The sequence below is a fragment of the Saimiri boliviensis genome, chromosome 7 (assembly GCF_048565385.1).
Source record: "Saimiri boliviensis isolate mSaiBol1 chromosome 7, mSaiBol1.pri, whole genome shotgun sequence".
Lineage (NCBI taxonomy): Eukaryota > Metazoa > Chordata > Mammalia > Primates > Cebidae > Saimiri > Saimiri boliviensis.
In genome coordinates, this window is record NC_133455.1 from 68,132,834 (window position 1) to 68,154,918 (window position 22,085).

The window sequence follows — 22,085 nt, forward strand, 5'->3', positions numbered from 1 at the left end:
GAAATTGATTATAGGGTGACTATATTGATGATAGCAAGACCCTGTCTCAATTTTTGGGAAAAAAAGTTGTTCCTCTCTTACACTGCTTTTTTTTTTTTTTTTTTTTTTTTTTTTTGAGACGGAGTTTCGCTCTTGCTACCCAGGCTGGAGTGCAATGGCGCGATCTCAGCTCACCACAACCTCCGCCTCCTGGGTTCAGGCAATTCTCCTGCCTCAGCCTCCTGAGTAGCTGGGATTACAGGCACGCGCCACCATGCCCAGCTAATTTTTCGTATTTTAGTAGAGACGGGGTTTCACCATGTTGACCTGGATGGTCTCGATCTCTTGACCTCGTGATCCACCCGCCTCGGCCTCCCAAAGTGCTGGGATTACAGGCTTGAGCCACCGCGCCCGGCTTACACTGCCTTTTAATTTTACTTTTTTGAGACAAATTTTCACTCTATAACTCAGGCTGGAATGCAGTGATGCAATCACGGCTCACTGCAGCCTCAACCTCCTGGGCCCAGGCAATCTTCCCACCTCAGTCACTGAAACAGCTGAGACCACAGGTGTGCACCATTATGTCTGGCTAATGTTTTTTTTTTTTTTTTTTTTTTTTGAGACAGAGTTTCACTCTTGTTACCCAGGCTGGAGTGCAATGGCACGATCTCGGCTCACCACAACCTCCGCCTCCTGGGTTCAGGCAATTCTCCTGCCTCAGCCTCCTGAGTAGCTGGGATTACAGGCACACACCACCATGCCCAGCTAATTTTTTGTATTTTTAGTAGAGACGGGGTTTCACCATGTTGACCAGGATGGTCTCAATCTCTTGACCTTGTGATCCACCCGCCTCGGCCTCCCAGAGTGCTGGGATTACAGGCTTGAGCCACCGCGCCCAGCCTGGCTAATGTTTTTTTAAAAAAAATTGTTTTAGAGATGGGGTCTTGCTGTATTGTCCAGGCTGGTGTTAAACTCCCAGGCTCAAGTGATTCTCCCACCTCAGCTTCACAAAGTGCTAGGATTATAGGCATGAACCACCACACCCAGCCACATCTTTTTTTTTTCTTCGAAGTTCTCCATTATTTTGTTGAATGTTTTGTTTTTTGAGACGGAGTCTCACTCTGTCAACCAGGCTGGAGTACAACGGTGTGATCTCAGTTCACAGCCACCTCTGCCACCTGGGTTCAAGCAATTCTCCCACCTCAGCCTCCAAGTAGCTGGGATTACAGACACCCACCATCATGCCCGGCTAATTTTTGTATTACTAGTAGAGACAGGGTTTCACCATGTTGGCCAGGCTGGTCTTGAACTCCTGACCTCAGGTGATCCGCCTGCCTTGGCCTCCCAAAGTGCTGGGATTACAGGTGTGAGCCACTGCACTCGGTGGGTTGAATGTTAATAAATTTCAAAAACATACCAAAAGCATGCATTTGGAATTTTAACTTTATTAATAATTTTCCTATTACAAATGTAATGCATGTTCATTACACAGTGAAAGGAAGGGAGATCAAAAGATGTAAAGGAGTCTATTTTTTTGTTTTGTTTTTCTAAAGCAGTCTGTTTTAAAATTGCCTATTTATCCTATTCCAGGGAAAACTATTAACATTTTGCCACATGTCATTTTATCAGTCTTTTCCTATGCATTTTTTAACACAGCTCAGATGTGACTGTATATAAAGTCTTGTATCCAGCTTTTTCAACATAAAGTTATTTTTTTGTTAGTAAAAATTATCTTTGTAAACATAATTTTAATGGCACAATAACACTCCATCATATAGATATGCTGTAATTTATTTAAACATTCTCCTAATATCTAATATTTAGTTAGGAGGAAGAGTTAGTAGGTCAAAGCATATAAACATTGTGCAGGTCACTGTGGCCTAGAAAGGTTGTTTTTAATTATTTTACTTTTTTTATTTTATTTTACTATATTTTATGTTTTATTTTATTTTATTATTTTATTTTATTTTATTTTGAGATGGAATTTCACTCTGTTGCCCAGGATGGCATACAGGGCTGTGATCTCAGCTCACTGCAACCTCTGCCTCCTGAGCACAAGCAATTCTCCTGTCTCAGCCACCTGAGTAGCTGGGATTACAGGCGCACGCCACCACACCCAGGTAATTTTTGTATTTTTAGTAGAGATGGGGTTTCACTACGTTGGCCAGACTGGTCTCCAACTCCTGACCTCAAATGATTCACCTGCCTCGGCCTCCCAAAGTGCTGGGATTACAGGCGTGAGCCACTACGCCTGGCCTCAAAGGCTGTTCTTGAGAGTACTGGGAGGGAATGCAGTGACTCTGAGGGGTGATGTCAAGGCCAGCAGTGAGGAGGAGAAGGCTCACAGGTCCTGGCCTAGCCGCTCCAGCTCGTTGAGGAGGAAGTCTATATCAGCACGGGTCAGCGCAGGGTTGGCCACAACCACACGGAAGAAGTTGCCCCGGGTGCCGTGGGGCTGGTAGCCAATCATCATGGAGCCCTCCTTCACCATGCGCTCCTTGAGCACAGGGGCCACCTAAGGGAGGGTGGTGAGAGATTCCAGCTGCAGCCTGGGGTTGGCTGACAGGTAGGCTGGCTTCTTGGCCTGCCAGGCTCCCAGAGGCACTTTTCCCTCCCACCCAGCCACCTTCTGGAGGTAGCAGTCATTGCTCTGACCTTGACCTTGGCCCCAGTTTATCTTTTCTGTCATACCTAAACTGCTAGGCCTTCTCTATCTCGTGCTTTCCTCCCCATTTCTCCTTTCTCCAAGAAATCTGTCCTGTGGGCCATTTTCTGGCAAATCTTGACTTTCTCTTGATTCCTAACACTGCTTTAGTCTAACTTCAAGCCTTGGTCATCTTAGTCAACACCCTATTCTCCCCTCTCTCAATTCCTGTAATATTTTTGATAATATTAACCTGTGCCCTGTGATCTAGCAAGTCATTTACAGAATTGCCTTGAACACACTGTTTTCAAGTAGGTAACTCTTGTCTTACAAGAACTCTATAAGGGTGAGAACACTTGTCCTTTCAGATCATCTGTAGCACCTGGCAGCACTCTATCTTTAGGGAGCAGGGTATGACACAGCTCCTCGCCTGTAGGTGGCATTTCTGGACTGGCCTTCCCAGGTTGCTCTGTCCCCAGCATGGGTGATAAGGCTCTTCCATGATCTTTCTGCCTCGTATCTGTCCTGAGCCAGAGGTCTCAGCCCAATTCCCAGCACAGGGCTCTGTGTACGACACACTGGTGACTTCTCTGACTTCTCCTGTAATACTCCCTCGTTCTTCTTATTTCCCAAAAACATACCTTCGTCCCGAGCCCCACCCCCACCCCTACCGAAAAAGAGGGCTTCCACGCTTCAGAGCAAGAAACCATCAAGGGCACCTGCCATGCCGCTCCCAGCCGGCAGAGGGCAGAAGCGCATAAACTGCATACGCTCCCTAACCAGAAAGCAGAGCAGAGCACCCCTACCGTCGACAGCCTTTTGTGGTAGTCTGGACTATCCTGCTTCCCTCGCAGGCTGGGGGGCACGAACCAGAAACACACATTGACAAACTCAGGCTGAGAGGAGTGGGAAAGAGGAAGCTGTGAGCTGAGGAAGGGTGACCCTCTTCCCTCTCCCTGCCCTTTTTCCTCTACCAGTGCTTTGGTTGGGGGTAGGGGGCTGCAAAAGAGCTGGGCTGGGGCAGGGGGCCGCAAAAGAGAAGGGGGTCCTACCTCCATGACTAGCTCAAACCCTTCCCGCTTCTTCATTTCCTCCACCAGGTACCTGTGAACAGACAGTGAGAACCCACAGGTCGTGAGGAAAAACAGATCCAGACACAGAAGAGGACCACGGGGAATGAGCCACAGAGAGACAGAGAAAAGTAATCCTGTGAGCGGGAAAGGGGGAGGGGCGTGGACCCAGGAGAGGGAAACAGGGACAACCCCCACACACACCCTCTACCAGCCTACCGGGCAAGGGCGAAGGCCTGGTCAATGCGCCGCTCCAGCCCTTGACTGCCCTGTGCCTTCCACATGAGCCACAGCTTCAGACAGTCCACGCGGCGGCCACACTGCACCACCTTGTCTCCGGTGTCCAGTTCCACATCGTAGAACTTGTCCTGCTGGAAAAGGTAGCTGGCCTGGGACCCATGGCAGCGCTTGAGCAGGTTCTGTGTCGGGGTGAGGAGACTGTCAGACCCTACCCTCTCCACTGAGGCTTTTTTCCAGGGCTGCACTGAGGGGGTCTCAGCTCGACACCCTGTTCTTTCCCTGGAACCAGGCAGCACTGCTGGGACCACTGCCTGCTGGCTCCAACTCCTTTCTTTGGGTGTCCTCCCAATGCTCCGTGTTCTTCCCAAACTCTGATAGCAACTTCAAGCTAGAAACTCCAGGATACCTCTGACTTCAACTTCAAGCTGGAAACTTTTCCCTTGGCATGAAGACAGGACCCTCGGGGAGTAAAGGAGCCTATGACAGGGAAGGGTGGCAGCAGAGATGTGGCTTCAGAAGGGATGAGGTAAAGAGAATAAAGAAAGGCCTGGACCTTATCTAAGGTGGGATAGAGAAGGCAGCACTAGGCCGGGCGCGGTGGCTCAAGCCTGTAATCCCAGCACTTTGGGAGGCCGAGGCGGGTGGATCACGAGGTCGAGAGATCGAGACCATCCTGGTCAACATGGTGAAACCCCGTCTCTACTAAAAATACAAAAATTAGCTGGGCATGGTGGCGCGTGCCTGTAATCCCAGCTACTCAGGAGGCCGAGGCAGGAGAATTGCCTGAACCCAGGAGGCGGAGGTTGCGGTGAGCCGAGATCGTGCCATTGCACTCCAGCCTGGGTAACAAGAGCGAAACTCCGTCTCAAAAAAAAAAAAAAAAAGAAAAAGAAAAAAAAAAGAGAAGGCCGGTGGCTCAAGCCTGTAATCCCAGCACTTTGGGAGGCTGAGGCGGGTGGATCACGAGGTCAAGAGATCGAGACCATCCTGGTCAACATGGTGAAACCCCGTCTCTAATAAAAATACAAAAAAAATTAGCTGGGCATGGTGGCGTGTGCCTGTAATCCCAGCTACTCAGGAGGCTGAGGCAGGAGAATTGCCTGAGCCCAGGAGGCGGAGGTTGCGGTGAGCCGAGATTGCGCCATTGCACTCCAGCCTGGGTAACAAGAGCGAAACTCCGTCTCAAAAAAAAAAAAAAAAAAAAAAAAAAAAAAAAGAGAAGGCAGCACTCCAGAGAGAGAGGTGGGGCCGGTGGTGCAGGGGCAGAGGCAGACCCACCGAGGTGTCCTGGAGGAGAAGTGCAGAGCATTGCAGGCCTGCTGCGAGGAGCTTGTGGGGATTCCAGGCCACAGAGTCAGCCCTGGATGGGGTAGAGCAAAGGCAGGTTAGTGGCCCCTCCTCCTTTTCCAGACCCCTAGTAATGGGGCTTTGGTCTTGCCCTCACCCAGCATCAGGAAGAATTGATATGTCTGACCTCCCAGCTCCAATCCATGCTCTCTCCAGTCCCCCACCCATCAGTCTCCTTCCCCAGCCATGTTAAACTGCCTAGTCCATGATGATTCTCTGGATCAATGGTTTGAAGGGTGGGATTTGGGAAGAAGGGGACCATATGCACCTCTGGATCCCATCCAGGAGATGCCTGTGTGTCTGTGACAGCAGGACGCTCCCACCCCAGGCAGCCTGTGGAGCAGGAGGAACAGTGTGGGCCTTGGCCTTGGCTCAGCCCACCCCATCGCACCCGCCAAGCCAAGTCCCACTCACATCCACATGCAGCCATAGCCCATGACGCTGGCACACATCAGCAATTGCCTCCAGGGGGTCAAAGGCCCCTAGCACAGTGGTGCCACAGGTGGCACTGACCAGGAACGGCACAGCACCCTGTTGTCAAAATGTAGAGGGAGAAAGACGTAAAGTCATCTCAAAAGCTACTCAGAGCCTGGTGCTGGGCCCATCTCTAAGCTGTTTGCATGCCCAAAACAGCCCATTTCAACCTCACAACAATGTATTACCGTCCTTTTTTAACGTGCAGGCAGAGACATCGACGTTCAAAGATCCAAGCAGAAGCTCCAGAGATGGACTTTGAACATAGGTCTTTGAACCTATGTTTTTATTTAAAAAGCTCATATTCTCAAAAAACTTTAATGTTTTACTGGAAGATCCAAATGCTACTGAAAAAATTTTGAGCCAGGCATAATGGCACACACCTATAATTTCAGCACTTTGGGAGCCCAAGGCAGTAGGATTGGCTTAGACCAAGAGTTCAAGACCATCCTGGGCAACAAAGCAAGACCCCATCTCTAAACAAAAAAAATTTTTTTTTTTTTTAATTAGCCAAGTGTGGTGGCTCATGCCTGTAGTCCCAGCTACTCAGGAGGCAGAGGTGGGAGGATCGCTTGAGCCCAGGAGTTTGAGGTTACAATGAACTATGACTGTGCCACTGCATTCCAGCCTGGGCAACAGAGAAACTCTTGTCTCAAAAAATAAACAGGCCAGGAGCGGTGTCTCATGCCTCTAATCCCAGCACTTTGGGAGGCCAAGGCAGGCGGATCACTTGAGGCCAGGAGTTCGAGACAAGCCTGGCCAACATGGCAAACCCCATCTCTACTAAAAAATACAAAAATTAGCTGGGTGTGGTGGCACATGTCTGTAATCCCAGCTACTTGGGAGGCTGAGGTTAAGGCAGAATTGCCTGAACCCAAGACGCAGAGGTTGCACTGAGCCAAGATCGGCGCCATCGTATTCCAGCTGAAAAGAGTGAGATTCTGTCTCAAAAATAAATACACTTGAATAGTACAAAAGTTTATGGAGAAATTGAATTAGTAATTTTAAAAACTACCACAAGCTGGATGTGGTAGTTCATGCCTATAATCCCAGCACTTTGGGAGGCCAAGGCAGGAGAATTGCTTGAGCCCAAGAGTTCGAGACCAGCCTGGGCAACCTAGCGAAACCTCATCTCTACAAAAAAAAAAATAAAAAATACACAGGTATATAGTGATGCACCCCTATAGTCCCAGCTACCTGGGAGGCTGAGGTAGGAGGATCACTTGAGCCTGGGAGATCAAGGCCGCAGTGAACTGTGATTGCACTATTGCTCTCCAGCCTGGGCAATGGAGTGATGCCCTGTCTCCAGAAAGAAAAAAAAAAAGCCGGCGCAGTGGCTCAAGCCTGTAATCCCAGCACTTTGGGAGGCCGAGGCGGGTGGATCACGACGTCTGGAGATCGAGACCATCCTGGTCAACATGGTGAAACCCCGTCTCTACTAAAAATACAAAAAAAAATCAGCTGGGCATGGTGGCACGTGCCTGTAATCCCAGCTACTCAGGAGGCTGAGGCAGGAGAATTGCCTGAACCCAGGAGGCGGAGGTTGCGGTGAGCCGAGATTGAGCCATTGCACTCCAGCCTGGGTAACAAGAGCGAAACTCCGTCTCAAAAAAAAAAAGAAAAAAAAAAAAAACCTACCACAGTGGGAGTCTGAGAAAGGAGGATCACTTGAGCCCAGGTGGTTAAGGCTGCAGTGAGCCCTGATTGTGCCATTGCACTCCAGCCTCAGCAACAGAGCAAGACCCTGTCTCAATTTTTTTTTAAGTTAAAAGGAAAAGAGGGCCAGGTGCAGTGGCTCATGCCTGTAATCTCAGCACTTTGGGAGGCCAAGGTGGGTGGATCAAATGAAGTCAGGAGTCTTGAGACCAGCCTGGCCAATATGGTGAAACCCCATCTCTAAAAAAAGAAAAGAAAAGAAAAGCCCAGGCCCAGATGGCTTCACTGATGAATTCCATCAAACATTTAATGAAAAAACTGATAACAGATCACGAACTCTTCCAAAAGACAGAATATACAAAAATAAATTTTATCTCTATACATATTAGCAACAATCTAAAAATGAAATTAAGAAAACAATTTCATTTACAAAAACACCAAAAGGAATAAAATACTTAATCAATTTGGCCGGGCGCGGTGGCTCAAGCCTGTAATCCCAGCACTTTGGGAGGCCGAGGCGGGTGGATCACAAGGTCAAGAGATCGAGACCATCTTGGTCAACATGGTGAAACCCCATCTCTACTAAAAATACAAAAAAAAATAGCTGGGCATGGTGGTGCGTGCCTGTAATCCCAGCTACTCAGGAGGCTGAGGCAGGAGAATTGCCTGAACCCAGGAGGCGGAGGTTGCGGTGAGCCGAGATCGCGCCATTGCACTCCAGCCTGGGTAACAAGAGCGAAACTCCGTCTCAAAAAAAAAAAAAAAAAGAATCAATTTAACAAAAGAATATACTCTGAAAACTATAAAACACTGTGGAAAGAAATTAAACCCTAAATAAATGAAAAGATGCTTCATGTTGGTGAATAAGCACAATTCCTATCAAAATCCCAGTTGCCCTCTTTGTGGAAACCGACAAGCTGATCTTAAATTCATATGGAAATTCAAGGAACCCAGACAGGCCAAAAACAAACTTGAAAAAAGAACACAGTTGAAGGACTCACACTTCCTGATTTCAAAACATACTACAAAGCTACAGCTGAATCAAGATGATGTGGTCTACAGGAGAGACATGCAGATCAATGGGACAGAACTGACAACCCAGAGATAACAGTCAACTGATTCCAGTTTACAGTCAACTGATTTACAAGAATGCCAAGACAATTTATTGGAGAAAAAATTGTCTTTTCAACAAATGGTGCTGGGACAACTGGATATCCACATCACACCCTCACATTAACTCATACTGGATCCTAGGCCTAAATGTCAGAGCTAAAACTATAAAACTCTTAGAACAGTGGAGTGAATCTTTTAAACAGAGGTTTAGTTTAGATATCACACCAAAAGCAGAAACAGCCAAAGAAAAACTAGATAAACTGGACTTAAAAATTTAAAACTTTTTTTTTTTTTTTGAGATGGAGTTTCACTCTTTTTGCCCAGGCTGGAGTGGAATGGCACCATCTCGGCTCACCGAAACCTCCGCCTCCCAGGTTCAAGCGATTCTCCTGCCTCAGCCTCCTGAGTAGCTTGGATCACAGGCATGCGCCACCATACCTGGCTAATTCTGTATTTTTAGTAGAGATGGGGTTTCTCCTTGTTGGTCAGGTTGGTCTCAAACTCCCAACCTGAGGTGATCCGCCCTCTTTAGCCTCCCAAAGTGCTGGGATTACAGGTGTGAGCCACTGTGCCCAGCCAATTTAAGACTTTTGTACTTCAAAGGGCACTATCAAAAAAGTGAAAAGTCCAATAGCAAAGACATGGAATCAACCTAAGTGCCCACCAACAGTAGATTAAGTTTTTTCAAATGCAGCATATATAAACCATGAAATATTATGCAGCTATAATGAAATGTCCTTTGTAGCAACACGGATGCAGCTGAGGCCAGTATCCTAAGTGAGTTAACACAGAAACAGAAACCCAAATACCACATGTTCTCATAAGTGGGAGCTAAATACTAAGTCCATATGGATGGAAAGATGGGAACAACAGACACTGGGGATTATGAGAAGCAGAAGGGAGGGAAGCAAAGGTTGAAAACATACGTATTGAGTACTATGCTCACTACCTGGGTGCCCCAAACCTCATAATCACAAAATATGCCCTTATAACAAACATGCACATGTACTTACTGAATCTAAAATAAAAGTTTCAAAAAAGTGAAATGCCAACCTATAGAATGGGAAGAACATATCTGAAAATCATATATCTGACAAGGGACTTACCTCTAGAATATATGAAGAAGAACTATAACTCAGTAATAAAAAGACAACATAATTTTTTAAATGGGCAAAGGATCGGACTAAACATTTTTCAATAAAGATACAAATTACTAATAAGCACATGACAAGATGTTCAGCAATCACTAATCATTAGGGAAGTGCGAATCAAAACTACAATGAGTTACCACCTCACAACCATTAGGATAACAACTATCAAAATAACAGAAAATGGCCTGATGTGGTGGCTCATGCCTGTAATCCCAGTACTCTAAGAGGCTGAGGTGGGAGGATAGTTTGAAGCCTAGGAGTTTGCGACCAGCCTGGGCCACACAGTGAAATGAGATTTTGGTAGAGATGGGTCTCTACCAAAAATAATGTTTAAAATTGGCCAAGTGTGGCAGTGTGCACCTGTGATCTCAGCTACTTGGGAGGCTGAGGTGGGAGGATCACTTAAGCCCGGGAGGTCAAGGCTGCAGTGAACGATGATCATGCCACTGCACTCCAGCCTGGATGACAGAGCAAGACCCTGTCTCAAAAAAAAAAAAAAAAAGCATTGACAAGAACATGAAGAAATTAGAACCCTTGTGCACTACGAGACTGTAAACTGGTACAGACACTATAGACAACAGTATGGCAGTTCCTCAAAAAAAAATTCAATAGAATTACCCTAGGCTTCAGCAATTCCACTTCTGGGTATATGCCCAAAATAGTGAAAGCAGGGTCTCGAAGAGATTCCAAACAGCAACCCAAACAGATGAATGGATAAGTAAAATGTAACATGTATGTACAATGAAATATTATTCAGCCTTAAAAAGGAAGAAAATTGCCAGGCGCGGTGGCTCAAGCCTGTAATCCCAGCACTTTGGGAGGCCGAGGCGGGTGGATCACGAGGTCGAGAGATCGAGACCATCCTGGTCAACATGGTGAAACCCCGTCTCTACTAAAAGTGCAAAAATTAGCTGGGCATGGTGGCGCGTGCCTGTAATCCCAGCTACTCAGGAGGCTGAGGCAGGAGAATCGCCTGAGCCCAGGAGGCGGAGGTTGCGGTGAGCCGAGATCGCGCCATTGCACTCCAGCCTGGGTAACAAGGGCGAAACTCCGTCTCAAAAAAAAAAAAAAAAAAAGGAAGAAAATTCTCACATGCTACAACACGGATGAACTTTGAGAACATTCCACTAAGTGAAATAAGCCAATAGAAAAAGACAAATACCATATGATTCCACTTATGTAAGTACTTAGAACAGTCAAAGTCATGCAGACAGAGAGTAGAATGGTGGCTGCCAGAAGCTGGAGGCGAGGGTAATGAGTTGCTGTTCGATGGATGCAGAGTTTCCGTTTTACAAATTGAAAAGAGTTCTGCTGGGTGCAGTGGCTCATGCCTGTAATCCCAGCACTTTGAGAGACCAAGGTGGACAAATCACTTGAGGCCAGGAGTTCAAGACCAGCCCGGTCAACGTGGCAAAACCCTACCTCTACTCCTGAACCCAGGAGGCGGAGGCTGCGGTGAGCTGAGGTCGCGCCATTGCACTCCAGCCTGGGTAACAAGAGCGAAACTCCGCCTCAAAAAAAAAAAAAAAGAAAGAAAGTTTCTATAATTAAAAAGAGAAAAAGGCTGGGCACAGTGGCTCACACCTGTAATCCCAGCACTTTGGGAGGCTGAGGCTGGTAAATCGCCTGAGGTTGGGAGTTCAAGACCAGCCTGACCAACATGGAGAAACCCCGTCTCTATTAAAAATACAAAATTAGCTGGGTGTGGTGGCGCGTGCCTGTAATCCCAAGCTACTCAGGAGGCTGAGGCAGGAGCATCACTTGAACCTGGGAGGCGGAGGTTGCAGTGAGCCGAGATGACACCATCGCACTTTATCCTGGGTAACAAGAGCGAAACTCCAACTCAAAAAATTAATAAAATAAAATAAAAAGAGAAACAACACTATTCTAAATGCTGTCCTTAGTGCCACTCAGAGGTAACATCCATCTATCAATAAATATATGCTGTTTTCTCTTTTTATTTTGTTTGAAATGGAGTCTTACTTTATCATGCAGGCTAGAGTGCAGTGGCACAATGTCAGCTCACTGCAACCTCCACCTTCCCGGTTCAAGCAATTCTCCTGCCTCAGCCTCCTGAGTAGCTGGGACTACAGGCATGTGCCACCAGACCAGTTAACTTTTCTATTTATCGTAGAGACAGGGTTTCACCATATTGGCCAGGCTGGTCTCGAACTCCTGACCTCATGATCTGTCCTCCTCAGCTTCCCAAAGTGCTGGGATTACAGGTATGAGCCACCATGCCCAGCCTATACTGTTCTAAATAACAAAAATGTGCTCATAATGTCCATTCGATACTACAATTTGCAATACATATTTAATATATATAGTGGAGATACTTTCATGTTAGTATATATATTCTTACCTTATTCTTTTAAATGGTTACCCAGTACTCCAATAATAGTAATAAATAATAATAACAACAAATGGCCAAGCGCAGTGGCTCACACCTGTAATCTCAACACTTTGGGAGGCTGACAATGGCAGATCATGAGGTCAGGAGTTTGAGACTATCCTGGCCAACATGGTGAAACCCCGTCTCTACTAAAAATACAAAAATTAGCTGGGTGTGATGGTGCATGCCTGTAGTCCCAGCTACTCATGTCAGGCTGAGTCAGAAGAATCACTTGAACCTAGGAGGCAGAGATTTCAGTGAGCCAAGATCACACCACTGCACTCTGGCCTGGCAACAAGTGAGACTCCATCTCAAAAATAACATAAATAAATAATAACAACAACAACAATACCAGCAGCTTGTATTTATACAGTGCAGCTAAATGCCAGGCACTCTTCTAAGTCTTTACATATATTAATTCATTCAATCCTTACAATAACCGTATGTGGCAAGTTCTATATTCTATCCATTTTACAGAGGAAGGAACTGAGACACACAGATATACCATAATTTATTTTGTCTACTAATGGTCATTTAAATGTTTTTTTAAAAACATTTATGGCCAGGCACGGTGGCTCACACATGTAATCCCAACACTTTCGGAGGCAAGGCGGGTGGACTGTTTGCGGTCAGGAGTTCAAGACCAGCCTAGCCAACGTGGTGACACCCCGTCTCTACTAAAAATACAAAAATTAGCCAGGCATTGTGATGCACACCTGTAATCTCAGGTACTCAGAAGGCTGAGGCACGAGAATCGCTGGACCCCAGGAGGCAGAAATTGCAGTGAGCCGAGACTGTACCACTGCACTCCAGCCTGGGCAACAGAGCAAGACTCTGTCTCAAAAAAGAAAAAAAAGTTTACATTTGCTGGGCGCGCTCACGCCTGTAATCCCAGCACTTTGGGAGGCCGAGGCGGGTGGATCACGAGGTCAAGAGATCGAGACCGTCCTGGTCAACATGGTGAAACCCTGTCTCTACTAAGAATACAAAAAATTAGCTGGGCATGGTGGTGCGTGCCTGTAATCCCAGCTACTCAGGAGGCTGAGGCAGGAGAATTGCCTGAACCCAGGAGGCGGAGGTTGCGGTGAGCCGAGATCGCGCCATTGCACTCGAGCCTGGGTAACAAGAGTAAAACTCTGTCTCAAAAAAAAAAAAAAAAAAAGTTTACATTTATATTTAAACATAAACATTTACCCTTTGTTCCAGGAAATATTCTCATGTACAGAATTCCACACACTTGTGATGATGATTTATAACATAAATTCTTAGCAGTGGAACTCTGAATTGGAAAGATACATCTAAAAGTGTCAGCCGGGCATGGCGGCTCATGCCTGTAATCTCTGTACCGTGAGAGGACAAGGCGAGTGATCAGTTGAGCCCAGGAGTTTGAGACGAGCCTAAGCAACATGGTGAAACCCCATCTTTACCAAAAAATACAAAAGTTAGCTGGGTGTGGTGGTGGGTGCCTGTAATCCCAGCTACTTGGGAGGCTGAGGTGGGAGGTTAGCTTGAGCCCGGGAGGGGTAGGTTGCAGTGAGCCGAGATCGCATCACTGCACTCCAGCCTGGATGACAGTGAGACTTGGTCTCAAAAACTTTTTTTTTAATAAAAAATATTCAAAATATTTAAATAATTTTTTTAAAAATATTTAAAAATAAAAATAAATAAAATTGTACAGATGGTGCCAAAATGCCCTCCAAGGTGGCTATGGCAGTTACATACCCCTCAAAGTGGAAGAGACTGCTGGTGTCCCCTCATCCCCATTACCCACAGCCTTCACCAGTTCCCTTCCCCTCCTCAGCCTCTCCCTGCGCAGACCCTTGCACCCCACAGGACCCTTCCACACCCCACTGCAGGCCCCCAGCACCCTCCCTGTGGTGCTGCCTGGGACTTGCTCCTTGACTCAGTCCTGCCTCTCAGATTCCAACTAGTCCTAGGTGTCTGGGCAGAGCCCCAGAAAACAACATAGTGACCTCATTCCCAAGCTCCCCCACGGTCACTTCGGCCTACAGGGGAGATGGGTATAGAGATGAGGAGAGGGATGAAGGGTGCCTTGAGCAGGGAGAGCACAAATAACCCTACAAGAAGGCTGGAGGCTCCACCACCCCAGTGACCCTCACTCTCACCTCAGCCTCGGCCATACTGATCTGCCTCTCCAGATCCTCGGGGACCATTCTTCCTCTGAAAAAAAAAAAAAAAAGGAGAGGGTAGGGGCAGGGACAGGTTCTCTGTTGAAGGCAGAGTAAGATGAGGTTAGCGATGCAGAGATGACGGTCCTGGTTTTTCCCTCAGTGGGTGAAAGAGATCTCAGGGCAGAGGTGGGAGATGCTGGCAGGCTCTGGGAGACAGAACAGCAATTCTACCAAATAGTAAGGGAAGACAGGTTCGCCAGCGATAAGGGCTTGCTGCCAGAGCATTCTGGCAGCAGGAAAGTACACTGTGCCAAGGTGGGTCACGGTCATGTCATGTGGGCCGAAGGACCTTCACCTCTCATCAGCCTTGACCACTCGGACACTGTCAGTGCCAAGTCCCAGAAATGCAGCTCCCTTCTGGATGGAGTAGTGACACTGTGGGGGAAAAAAAGAGGGCAGGTTAGCACAACTTGATGGGGGTGGGGAGAAAAGGTAAAAGTCAAGTATGAGCTCCAACAGATGGGATCCTGTAGACCAGGGCTTCTCAAATGTTCGTGTGCATACGAATCGTCTGGGTGTCTGGTTAAAATGCAGATTCAAGTTCACTAGGTCTGGGGTCTGGGGTGGGGTCTGAAATTCTGCTTTTTTTTTTTTTTTTTTTTTTTTTGGAGACAGAGTCTTCCTCTGTCTCCCAGGCTGGAGTGCAATGGCACAATCTCGACTCACTGCAACCTCCACCTCCCAGGCTCAAGCATTTCCTGTGCCTCAGCCTCCTAAGCGGCTAGGACTACAGGCACCCACCACCAAACCCAGCTAATTTTTTTCAATTTTAGTGACAGGGTTTCCCCATGCTTCCCGGGTGATCTCAAACTCCTGAGCTCAGGCAATCTCCACCCACCTTGGCCTCTCAAAGTGCTGGGATTATAGGCCTAAGTCATTGCACCTGGCCGGATCCTGAATTTCTAACAAGTCCCAGGTGGTACCAAAATGCTGCTGATCCACAGACCACACTCTTGAGTAGACAGAGTATGGACTGCATCCACTGCACTCACGGCCCCTCCTCTGCCCCCAAACTGAAGGCAATGTGAGCAGGAGCAGTCACTTGGCCTCCTTGATTGGAAGGAAGCACATCTGCCCGGGAGCAGGCTGGCCTTGGAGGATGTGGGGAGGGTAGGGAGAAGACCTGAAGGTCTCTACTTAGCTGGCTGGAGATTAGAATCAGGAGCCCAAGGTTGGGCCTGTGCCTCTTCCCCACCTCCTTCGATGTGAATAGGGCCAGGGGTGGCAGTGTGCGGAGGCCCCTCTGCTTGCAATCCGGGTAGCGCTGATAACGGGCCAGATTTACAGCATACATGTTGGAGATGGAGCCACCTGTCACAGGGAGGGGTGGTGGCAAGGGAAAGGGGCAGTGGACCAAGACTGGAGCTTGCCTCCCCTTCCCTTTCCACCAGGAGTGCTCATCAAAGAAGCAGGTATGACTGGCTCCCAGCCCACAGTTCCCAGGATCCTCTTGACCACACCCCTCTACACCCAGTGTTGCCCCCAAGAGACAGCCTCTGTCCAGAGACAGCAGGCACTAGACCAGTGAAAGGGTGACAAACACGAGCATGAAGGGACCAGGCAGCCTCCTCCCTGGCCTGGTCTGGGCCCAGCTGGAGAGGAATCAAAGAAGAATCATCCCTCTCTGCCAGAGCAAGAGAATGGTTGGGGAGGAGAAACCCATAAAAAGGCCAAAGGAAGGTCCCCCTCCTTCTCACAAACCAGGGCAGAAGATTCCATCCCCAGAGCTCCAGCCCACCAGGGCCCGAAGTTTCCTTAGCACCTCCTCTTCCATGAGCACAAATACGGGGGCGATTTCATACGTGTACCTGCCAGGAGAGAGAATGACGAGAAAGGACAGATGAGGAGGGGCTGCCCAGACGGGCCCTTCAACTGCACAGGAGTCACAGAAAGGAGGTGATGAGAAGGAGCGAAGGAAGAGTCCAAAGACAACAAGTTGGTGACAGAACGAGGGAAGCAAGAAAGAAAAAACAAGGATCAGGAGGCCTGAGGAAGTTTGGAGAAAGGGGGTCCAAAGGATAGGAGGAAAAACTCTCTGCTGACAGGGATTCCCAGAAACAGAGAGGGAGTAGAACCATTCTCTTCCCCTACCCTCAGGCACCTCTCCAGCAAACCTAAATCTTTTGTGGGCTGGTGGAGGGGCCTTGGGATGCTCACTGGCTGGTGTTGAGGCTCTCGGTGATAATGCGCCCAGCCAGAGCATGGGGATCCAACCCTGAGAAGAGCTGGTTGAAGAACCGAGGGTGACCTGGAGAAGAGGAGCAGGGCAGGGAGCTCAGAGTGGAGCTCAGGGCAAACTCCCCAGTCTCCTCACAGGAGCCGGGACCCACCGGTCTTGACACTGTAGTGAATCACAGCCCGGCAACGCTCCAGGATCTGTTCCTGCGACTCCCCCTGGCTCCGCAGCTCCAAATCCAGCAGCTGCTTCAGCTCCTCAGGCTCCTTCCACTCACAGACCTAGGAGGAGAGCTGGGGATGCTGGGGGCCTGGGATGCCTGTGGACTGGCTGTCAAACCATGCCTCCACAGACATGAGACATGGCCAACCTGTGCCACTAACAACTTCAGGATGTTTTCAAAGCCAAACCATGAAAATGAACAAGGGTAGAGAACACGGTAAGACCCAGTATGTAAATCCCCGAGGTACCCAGCGGGACAGGGATGAATTCAAAGGAGGAAAGTTCTGTGCCAGATTTGGAAAGAGAACAAGAAGTCTTCATGGGAAGGAGGAGGAGGAAAGGACTTACCTTCTCGGAGGCACTGGTTCCTTTCTGAATGGCCTCATCCACCACAATCCCAAACACGGCCTGGAGCAAGGCTTCCACAGCCATGGGATCCCCAGCAAGGGAGGAGAGTGCTTCTGAGTCAGCCATCAGGATCTGTGGCAGAGCAGAGTCATTCTGTACTCAGCCTGGTACCCTACCCAGACTTACCCAGCAGGAGCCTCCTCCCCAAATGGGCCTGAGGTCGAGTCCTGCAGCTCAGTCTCAGCGTCCAGTGCACAGACAAGGGCAAATGAGAGTGCACAGGGAGAAAGCCAGGGGGAACAGGTGAGAGAGAAAAGGCAGTCAACGCTGAGCAGGTGGACTCCAGTGGCCATTTCCACCTGAGGCAGAGACAAGCAGCTTACCTTTCTGCTCAGGAGAGCCAGAGGCAGGGCACACAGGTAGCTCCTCAGAATGGTAGGACCAAGACGGCAGAAGGAGGGGGTGAAAACAGCAGTCACATGGCCATGACATAATTCTCATGACCTTTGCCCTAAACAGAACTTTGACAGATTTGGGATAGGGACAGCAGGGTGAGGTGACCCTCCCTGAATAATCATTAGCTGACAGAAGGAGATGGAGAATGATACGAAAGGCAAAACCCATGGTACATTAACCCCAGAGAGGCGAGAAGCAGAGGATCAGCGTGGAAGAGGGGACTCGCACTGTGCATCCCAGGGCCCAAGGGCCCAAGAAACTGTCACAGGTGACCCTGGAGACTGAGGAAGAGGGTGCCTGAGGGGCAGGGGTGTAAAATCTTTTTTTTTTTTTTGAGATGGAGTCTCACTCTGCTACCCAAGCCAGAGTGCAATGGCATGATCTCAGCTCACTGCAACCTCTGCCTCCTAGGCTCAAGCAATTCTCCTGCCTCCGCTTCCCGAGTAGCTGGGACTACAGGAACCCACCACCATGCCCAACTAATTTTTGTATTTTTAGTAGAGATGGGGTTTCGCCATATTGGCCAGACTGGTCTCAAACTGCTAACCTCAGGTGATCCACAGACCTCAGCCTCCCAAAGTGCTGGGATTACAGACATGAGCGCCTAGCCAACATAAAATCCTTTAGGCATAACTCAAGATGGGTTTTTTAAACAAATCCTTTAGGCAAGCCTCATAGGCCAACCTCTTTTGCATCCCAACCCCCAGAGTCTTTTCAGAACTGCCCTGCTTTCTAAAGCCTTCACCTAGAGCAGAAAGGAAAGGGGTTATACTGAGGAAGCATCTGCTAAACATGTATGATCCTGTGCCTTCTGGGCTGGGAGTCCTGTTTGTAGTGAGTACCAACTGTGTTTGCCCCATGGTGCTGGGGACTGAGAAAGGCCCCTCTCCCCACTGGGAGGACACAGACACACGAGCAACAGTTACAGACCAGGGCATGGCTGGATGCTGACCCTAGGTATCCTCAAAATTCAGGAAAGGAGGAGTTGGATGGAGGCTGAAGGCTGAGAAAGATCTACAGTGGAACTGGAGCTGAATCCTGAGAGAAGGCAGGAGAAATGTGGTGGGTGACAGGGAGGAAGAGAGGCATTCAGGGGTAAGAGGAGGCAAGCCATGAGCTTACAGCACAAATGAGCAGGACCTGTCCTGAGGTCAGTGGTGGCACCGGGCCGGCAGGAGCATGGGAGTGAAGGCAGGGTGGGCAGCTTCGTGAGCACATGAGGAATCATGAGTGTCAGCCAGGCCAAGGAATCAACATTTTATCCTGCAGAAAATGGGAAGTTGCTGAAAGACTGTGGCAAGGAATAATGCAGTGTGATGGATGCTCTCAGAAGACTAATTTATTATAGTAGTAGGATGCAGGAGAATGAACAGGCTCTTGCAGTAAATGAAGCAAGAGGCAATCCACACTTGAATAAGACAGATGTTGGTAGAAAAAGACAGAAGAACCCGCAGGCATGCTCATTCCCTGTATTATGCTGAATTCAACATTTAGGGGAACTAAGCTGCAGGAGAAGGAAGACTCAAAGATGACCCTGGGATTTCAAGCCTGAGAGACTGGAAAAATGATGGCATCCCTCAAAGAAACAGGGATGCAGAAAGGGGAAACTGGACAGACATAAAGTGATTATTGCTTGGAAAGACTCATCCGAGTGGAAGTCTTCTGGAACTACAGACACTCCTATGGGAGGGGGTCAGACCCACAGCTCTGATGAGATGCTAGAATGGAAAGCAGGTTTGAGAGTCAGGGTATAGCTGAAGCCTTGTGATGGGCTCCATTCCTCAAAGGAGAGAACATTCAGAGAGATGGATGGGAGGAGGGAGCAAACACCGAGGCCTTTGGGACCCCCCAAATGACAGGGCAAGAAGATCAAGAAAATCTGGAAAGGGAGCACCCATCCTCAAAATGGGCTGGTCTAATATAATCGACCACCAACAGCTACTAGACTTCACACCGCAGTCATGCACCACATAACGACATTTCAGTCAATGATGGATCATTTTCGACAGTGATCCCATACAGACTATAATGAAGCTGGAAACTCTCCTCGCGACGTCGCAGCTGTCACAACACCATAGGGCAATGCCTGACTCACTGGTTTGTGCTGATGCTGGTGGAAACAAACCTGCTGTGCTGCCAGGCATATAAAAGTCTGACACACACAATTACATACAGTATGTAATACTTGATAAGAATTATAAACAACTATGTTACTGGCTTATCTATTAACTATACTTATCATTATTTTTTTAAAAGGTAACTACGAAACCTGAGGCAGGTCCTTCAGAAGGCATTGTTATCTTAGGAGACCACGGCTCCAGGCTCCATTCCTGTTATTGCCCCCGAGGGTGTGGAGGTGGAAGACAGTGATACTGATGACCTTGACCCCGTGTAGGCCTAGGCTAATGTGTGTGTTTGTGTCTTCGTTTTTAATAAACACATAAAAGATAATACATAATTACTCTAATTACTGCACTTAGTTAACAATATAGGGACGATCTTTTCATATCAGTACATTTTAAATTTCCTCGCTTTTTAAAAAATATAGTTTTATTGAAATATAATTTACATACCACAAGACATACCCCTTTAAAGTGTACAATTAAGTTGCCAGGCACGGTGGTTCATGCCTATAATCCTAACACTTTGAGACGCTGAGGCAGGTGAATCACTTGAGGTCAGGAGTTTGAGACCAACCTGGGCAACTTGGTGAAACTGTCTCTATTAAAAACACATACATTAGCCAGGCGTTGTGGTGCATGCCTGTAATCCGCAGGAGAATCACTTGAACCCAGGTGGCGGAGGCTGCAGTGAGCTGAGATCGTGCCAAGATCAGAGCATGACTCTGATCTAAAAAAATCAGAGATCAGAGTCGTGCTCTTGCAACAGAGCAAGACTCTGTCTCAAAAAATAAATATTTAAAAAAATAAAGTGTACAATTAAGTGGTTTTCCATAAATCCACAAAGTTGTTGCAACCATCATCACTATCTCACTCCAGAACATTTTCATCACCCAAAAAAAAAAAACAAAAAAAACTCAGTAGCAGTCATTTCCCATTCTCCCCTTCCCTGACCCCCAGCAACTACTAATCTACTTTGTTTTTCTATAGATTTGTCTAGTCTGGCCATTTCATATAAAAGGGGTCATATAACATGTGGTTTTTTTGTGACTGGCTTTTTTTGCTTAGCATAATGCCTTTAAGGTTCATCCAAGTTGTGGCACGTACCAGTATTTCTTTGTATGGCCAAATAATATCTCATTGTATGGATATACCACATTTTATCTATCCATTTATCAGTTGATGGACATTTGAGTTATTTCCACTTTTTGGCTCTTATGCATAATGCTGCTATGAACATCTGTGTACAAGTTTTTATGTGAATACGTTTTCAATTCTCTTGGGTGTATACTTAGTCGTGTGGAATTGCCGAGTAACAGAGTAACGTTGTTAAACCCTTTGAGGAACTGCCAGACTGTTTTCCAAAGTGACTGCACCATTTTACATTCCCACCAGCAGTGTATAAGTGTTCCAGTTTCTCCACATCCTTGTCAACACTTACTATTGTCTTTGTTATCATAGATATCTGCGTTTTTAATTTTCATAGGGATTGCCTACATCCATAAAGCTTATACCAATGTATGGAAGTCCTTGCATTCTCAGCCTCAGTCTCAGCAAGAATATGCTATCGAACTTTTGAAACTGGGGACTAAAAAATGGTATCTCAGGGTTTTAATTTAGTTGAATGCCTGTATTAGTCCATTTTGCTATATTAACAAATGGCTTCAGAATCCGACTGACTTATAACAACAGAGGTTTATCTCTCTTTCATGGCTTACATTGGTAGTGGTGTTGGCTACAGCTCTGCTTCATGTGTCTTTATTCCAAGACCCAGTTTGAAGTAACTGCCCTAATTTGGGACACATTGTTTTAATGGCAGGGGAAAAGAACAAAAGGCAGAGAAAACCACACCTCCACTCTTAAAACTGCTGCTCAGACCTGGCATATGGCATATCTGCTCATACCCACTTGACCAAGACCAGGTGGCCAAGCCCTAGAGCAGTGGGATAAGGACGTATATTCTTCCCACAGAGGACACTGTGAAGTGCATGGCAATGGGGGAAAATGTAAACTTCCCTTACAAGATCATTGGGTGCTGGCCCATAGTAGGATTATTCGTTGTTGTTGTTTGAGATGGAGTCTTACTCTGTCACCTAGGCTGTACAGTGGTGCAATCTTGGCTCACTGCAACTCCACCTCCCAGGTTCAAGCAATTCTCATGCCTCAGCCTCCCGAGTAACTAGGATTATAGGCATGTGAAACCATGCCCGGCTAACTTTTGTGTTTTTAATAGAGACAGGGTTTCACCATGTTGGCCAGACTGGTCTCAAACTCCTGAGCTCAAGTGATCCACCACCTTGGCCTCCCAAAGGGCTGGGATTACAGGTGTGAGTCACGGTGCCCGGCCCCACAGTAGGGTTTTTTTTTTGTTTGTTTTTGTTTTTTGTTTTTGTTTTTTTTTTTTTTTTGAGACAGAGTGTTGCTCTTGTTGCCCAGGCTGGAGTGCAATGGCACGATCTCGGCTCACCGCAACCTCCGCCTCCTGGGTTCAGGCAATTCTCCTGC

The 22,085-nt window shown here is 47.6% G+C and overlaps 1 protein-coding gene across 14 annotated transcripts in view; it reads right to left on the bottom strand.

Annotated features, from left to right (window-relative positions):
• Positions 1-1,383: 1,383 nt before the first annotated feature.
• Positions 1,384-22,085, bottom strand: part of CSAD (cysteine sulfinic acid decarboxylase) — a 34,936-nt gene continuing 14,234 nt past the window's right edge. For 4 of the 14 annotated variants that reach the window (XM_010349863.3, XM_074402676.1, XM_010349874.3 and 1 more), the window contains 14 exons: positions 17,005-17,136; positions 16,589-16,715; positions 16,416-16,506; positions 15,960-16,066; positions 15,454-15,569; positions 14,554-14,633; positions 14,193-14,247; positions 5,695-5,811; positions 5,549-5,613; positions 5,212-5,293; positions 3,913-4,112; positions 3,676-3,727; positions 3,430-3,519; positions 1,384-2,494 (listed from right to left, as the gene is read on the bottom strand). In XM_010349863.3, the coding sequence (XP_010348165.3) occupies positions 2,321-2,494; positions 3,430-3,519; positions 3,676-3,727; positions 3,913-4,112; positions 5,212-5,293; positions 5,549-5,613; positions 5,695-5,811; positions 14,193-14,247; positions 14,554-14,633; positions 15,454-15,569; positions 15,960-16,066; positions 16,416-16,506; positions 16,589-16,715; positions 17,005-17,136 (1,488 nt within the window). In that variant the 3' untranslated portion in view covers positions 1,384-2,320. The other 10 variants (XM_010349865.3, XM_010349867.3, XM_010349866.3 and 7 more) reach the window with 8 other exon arrangements.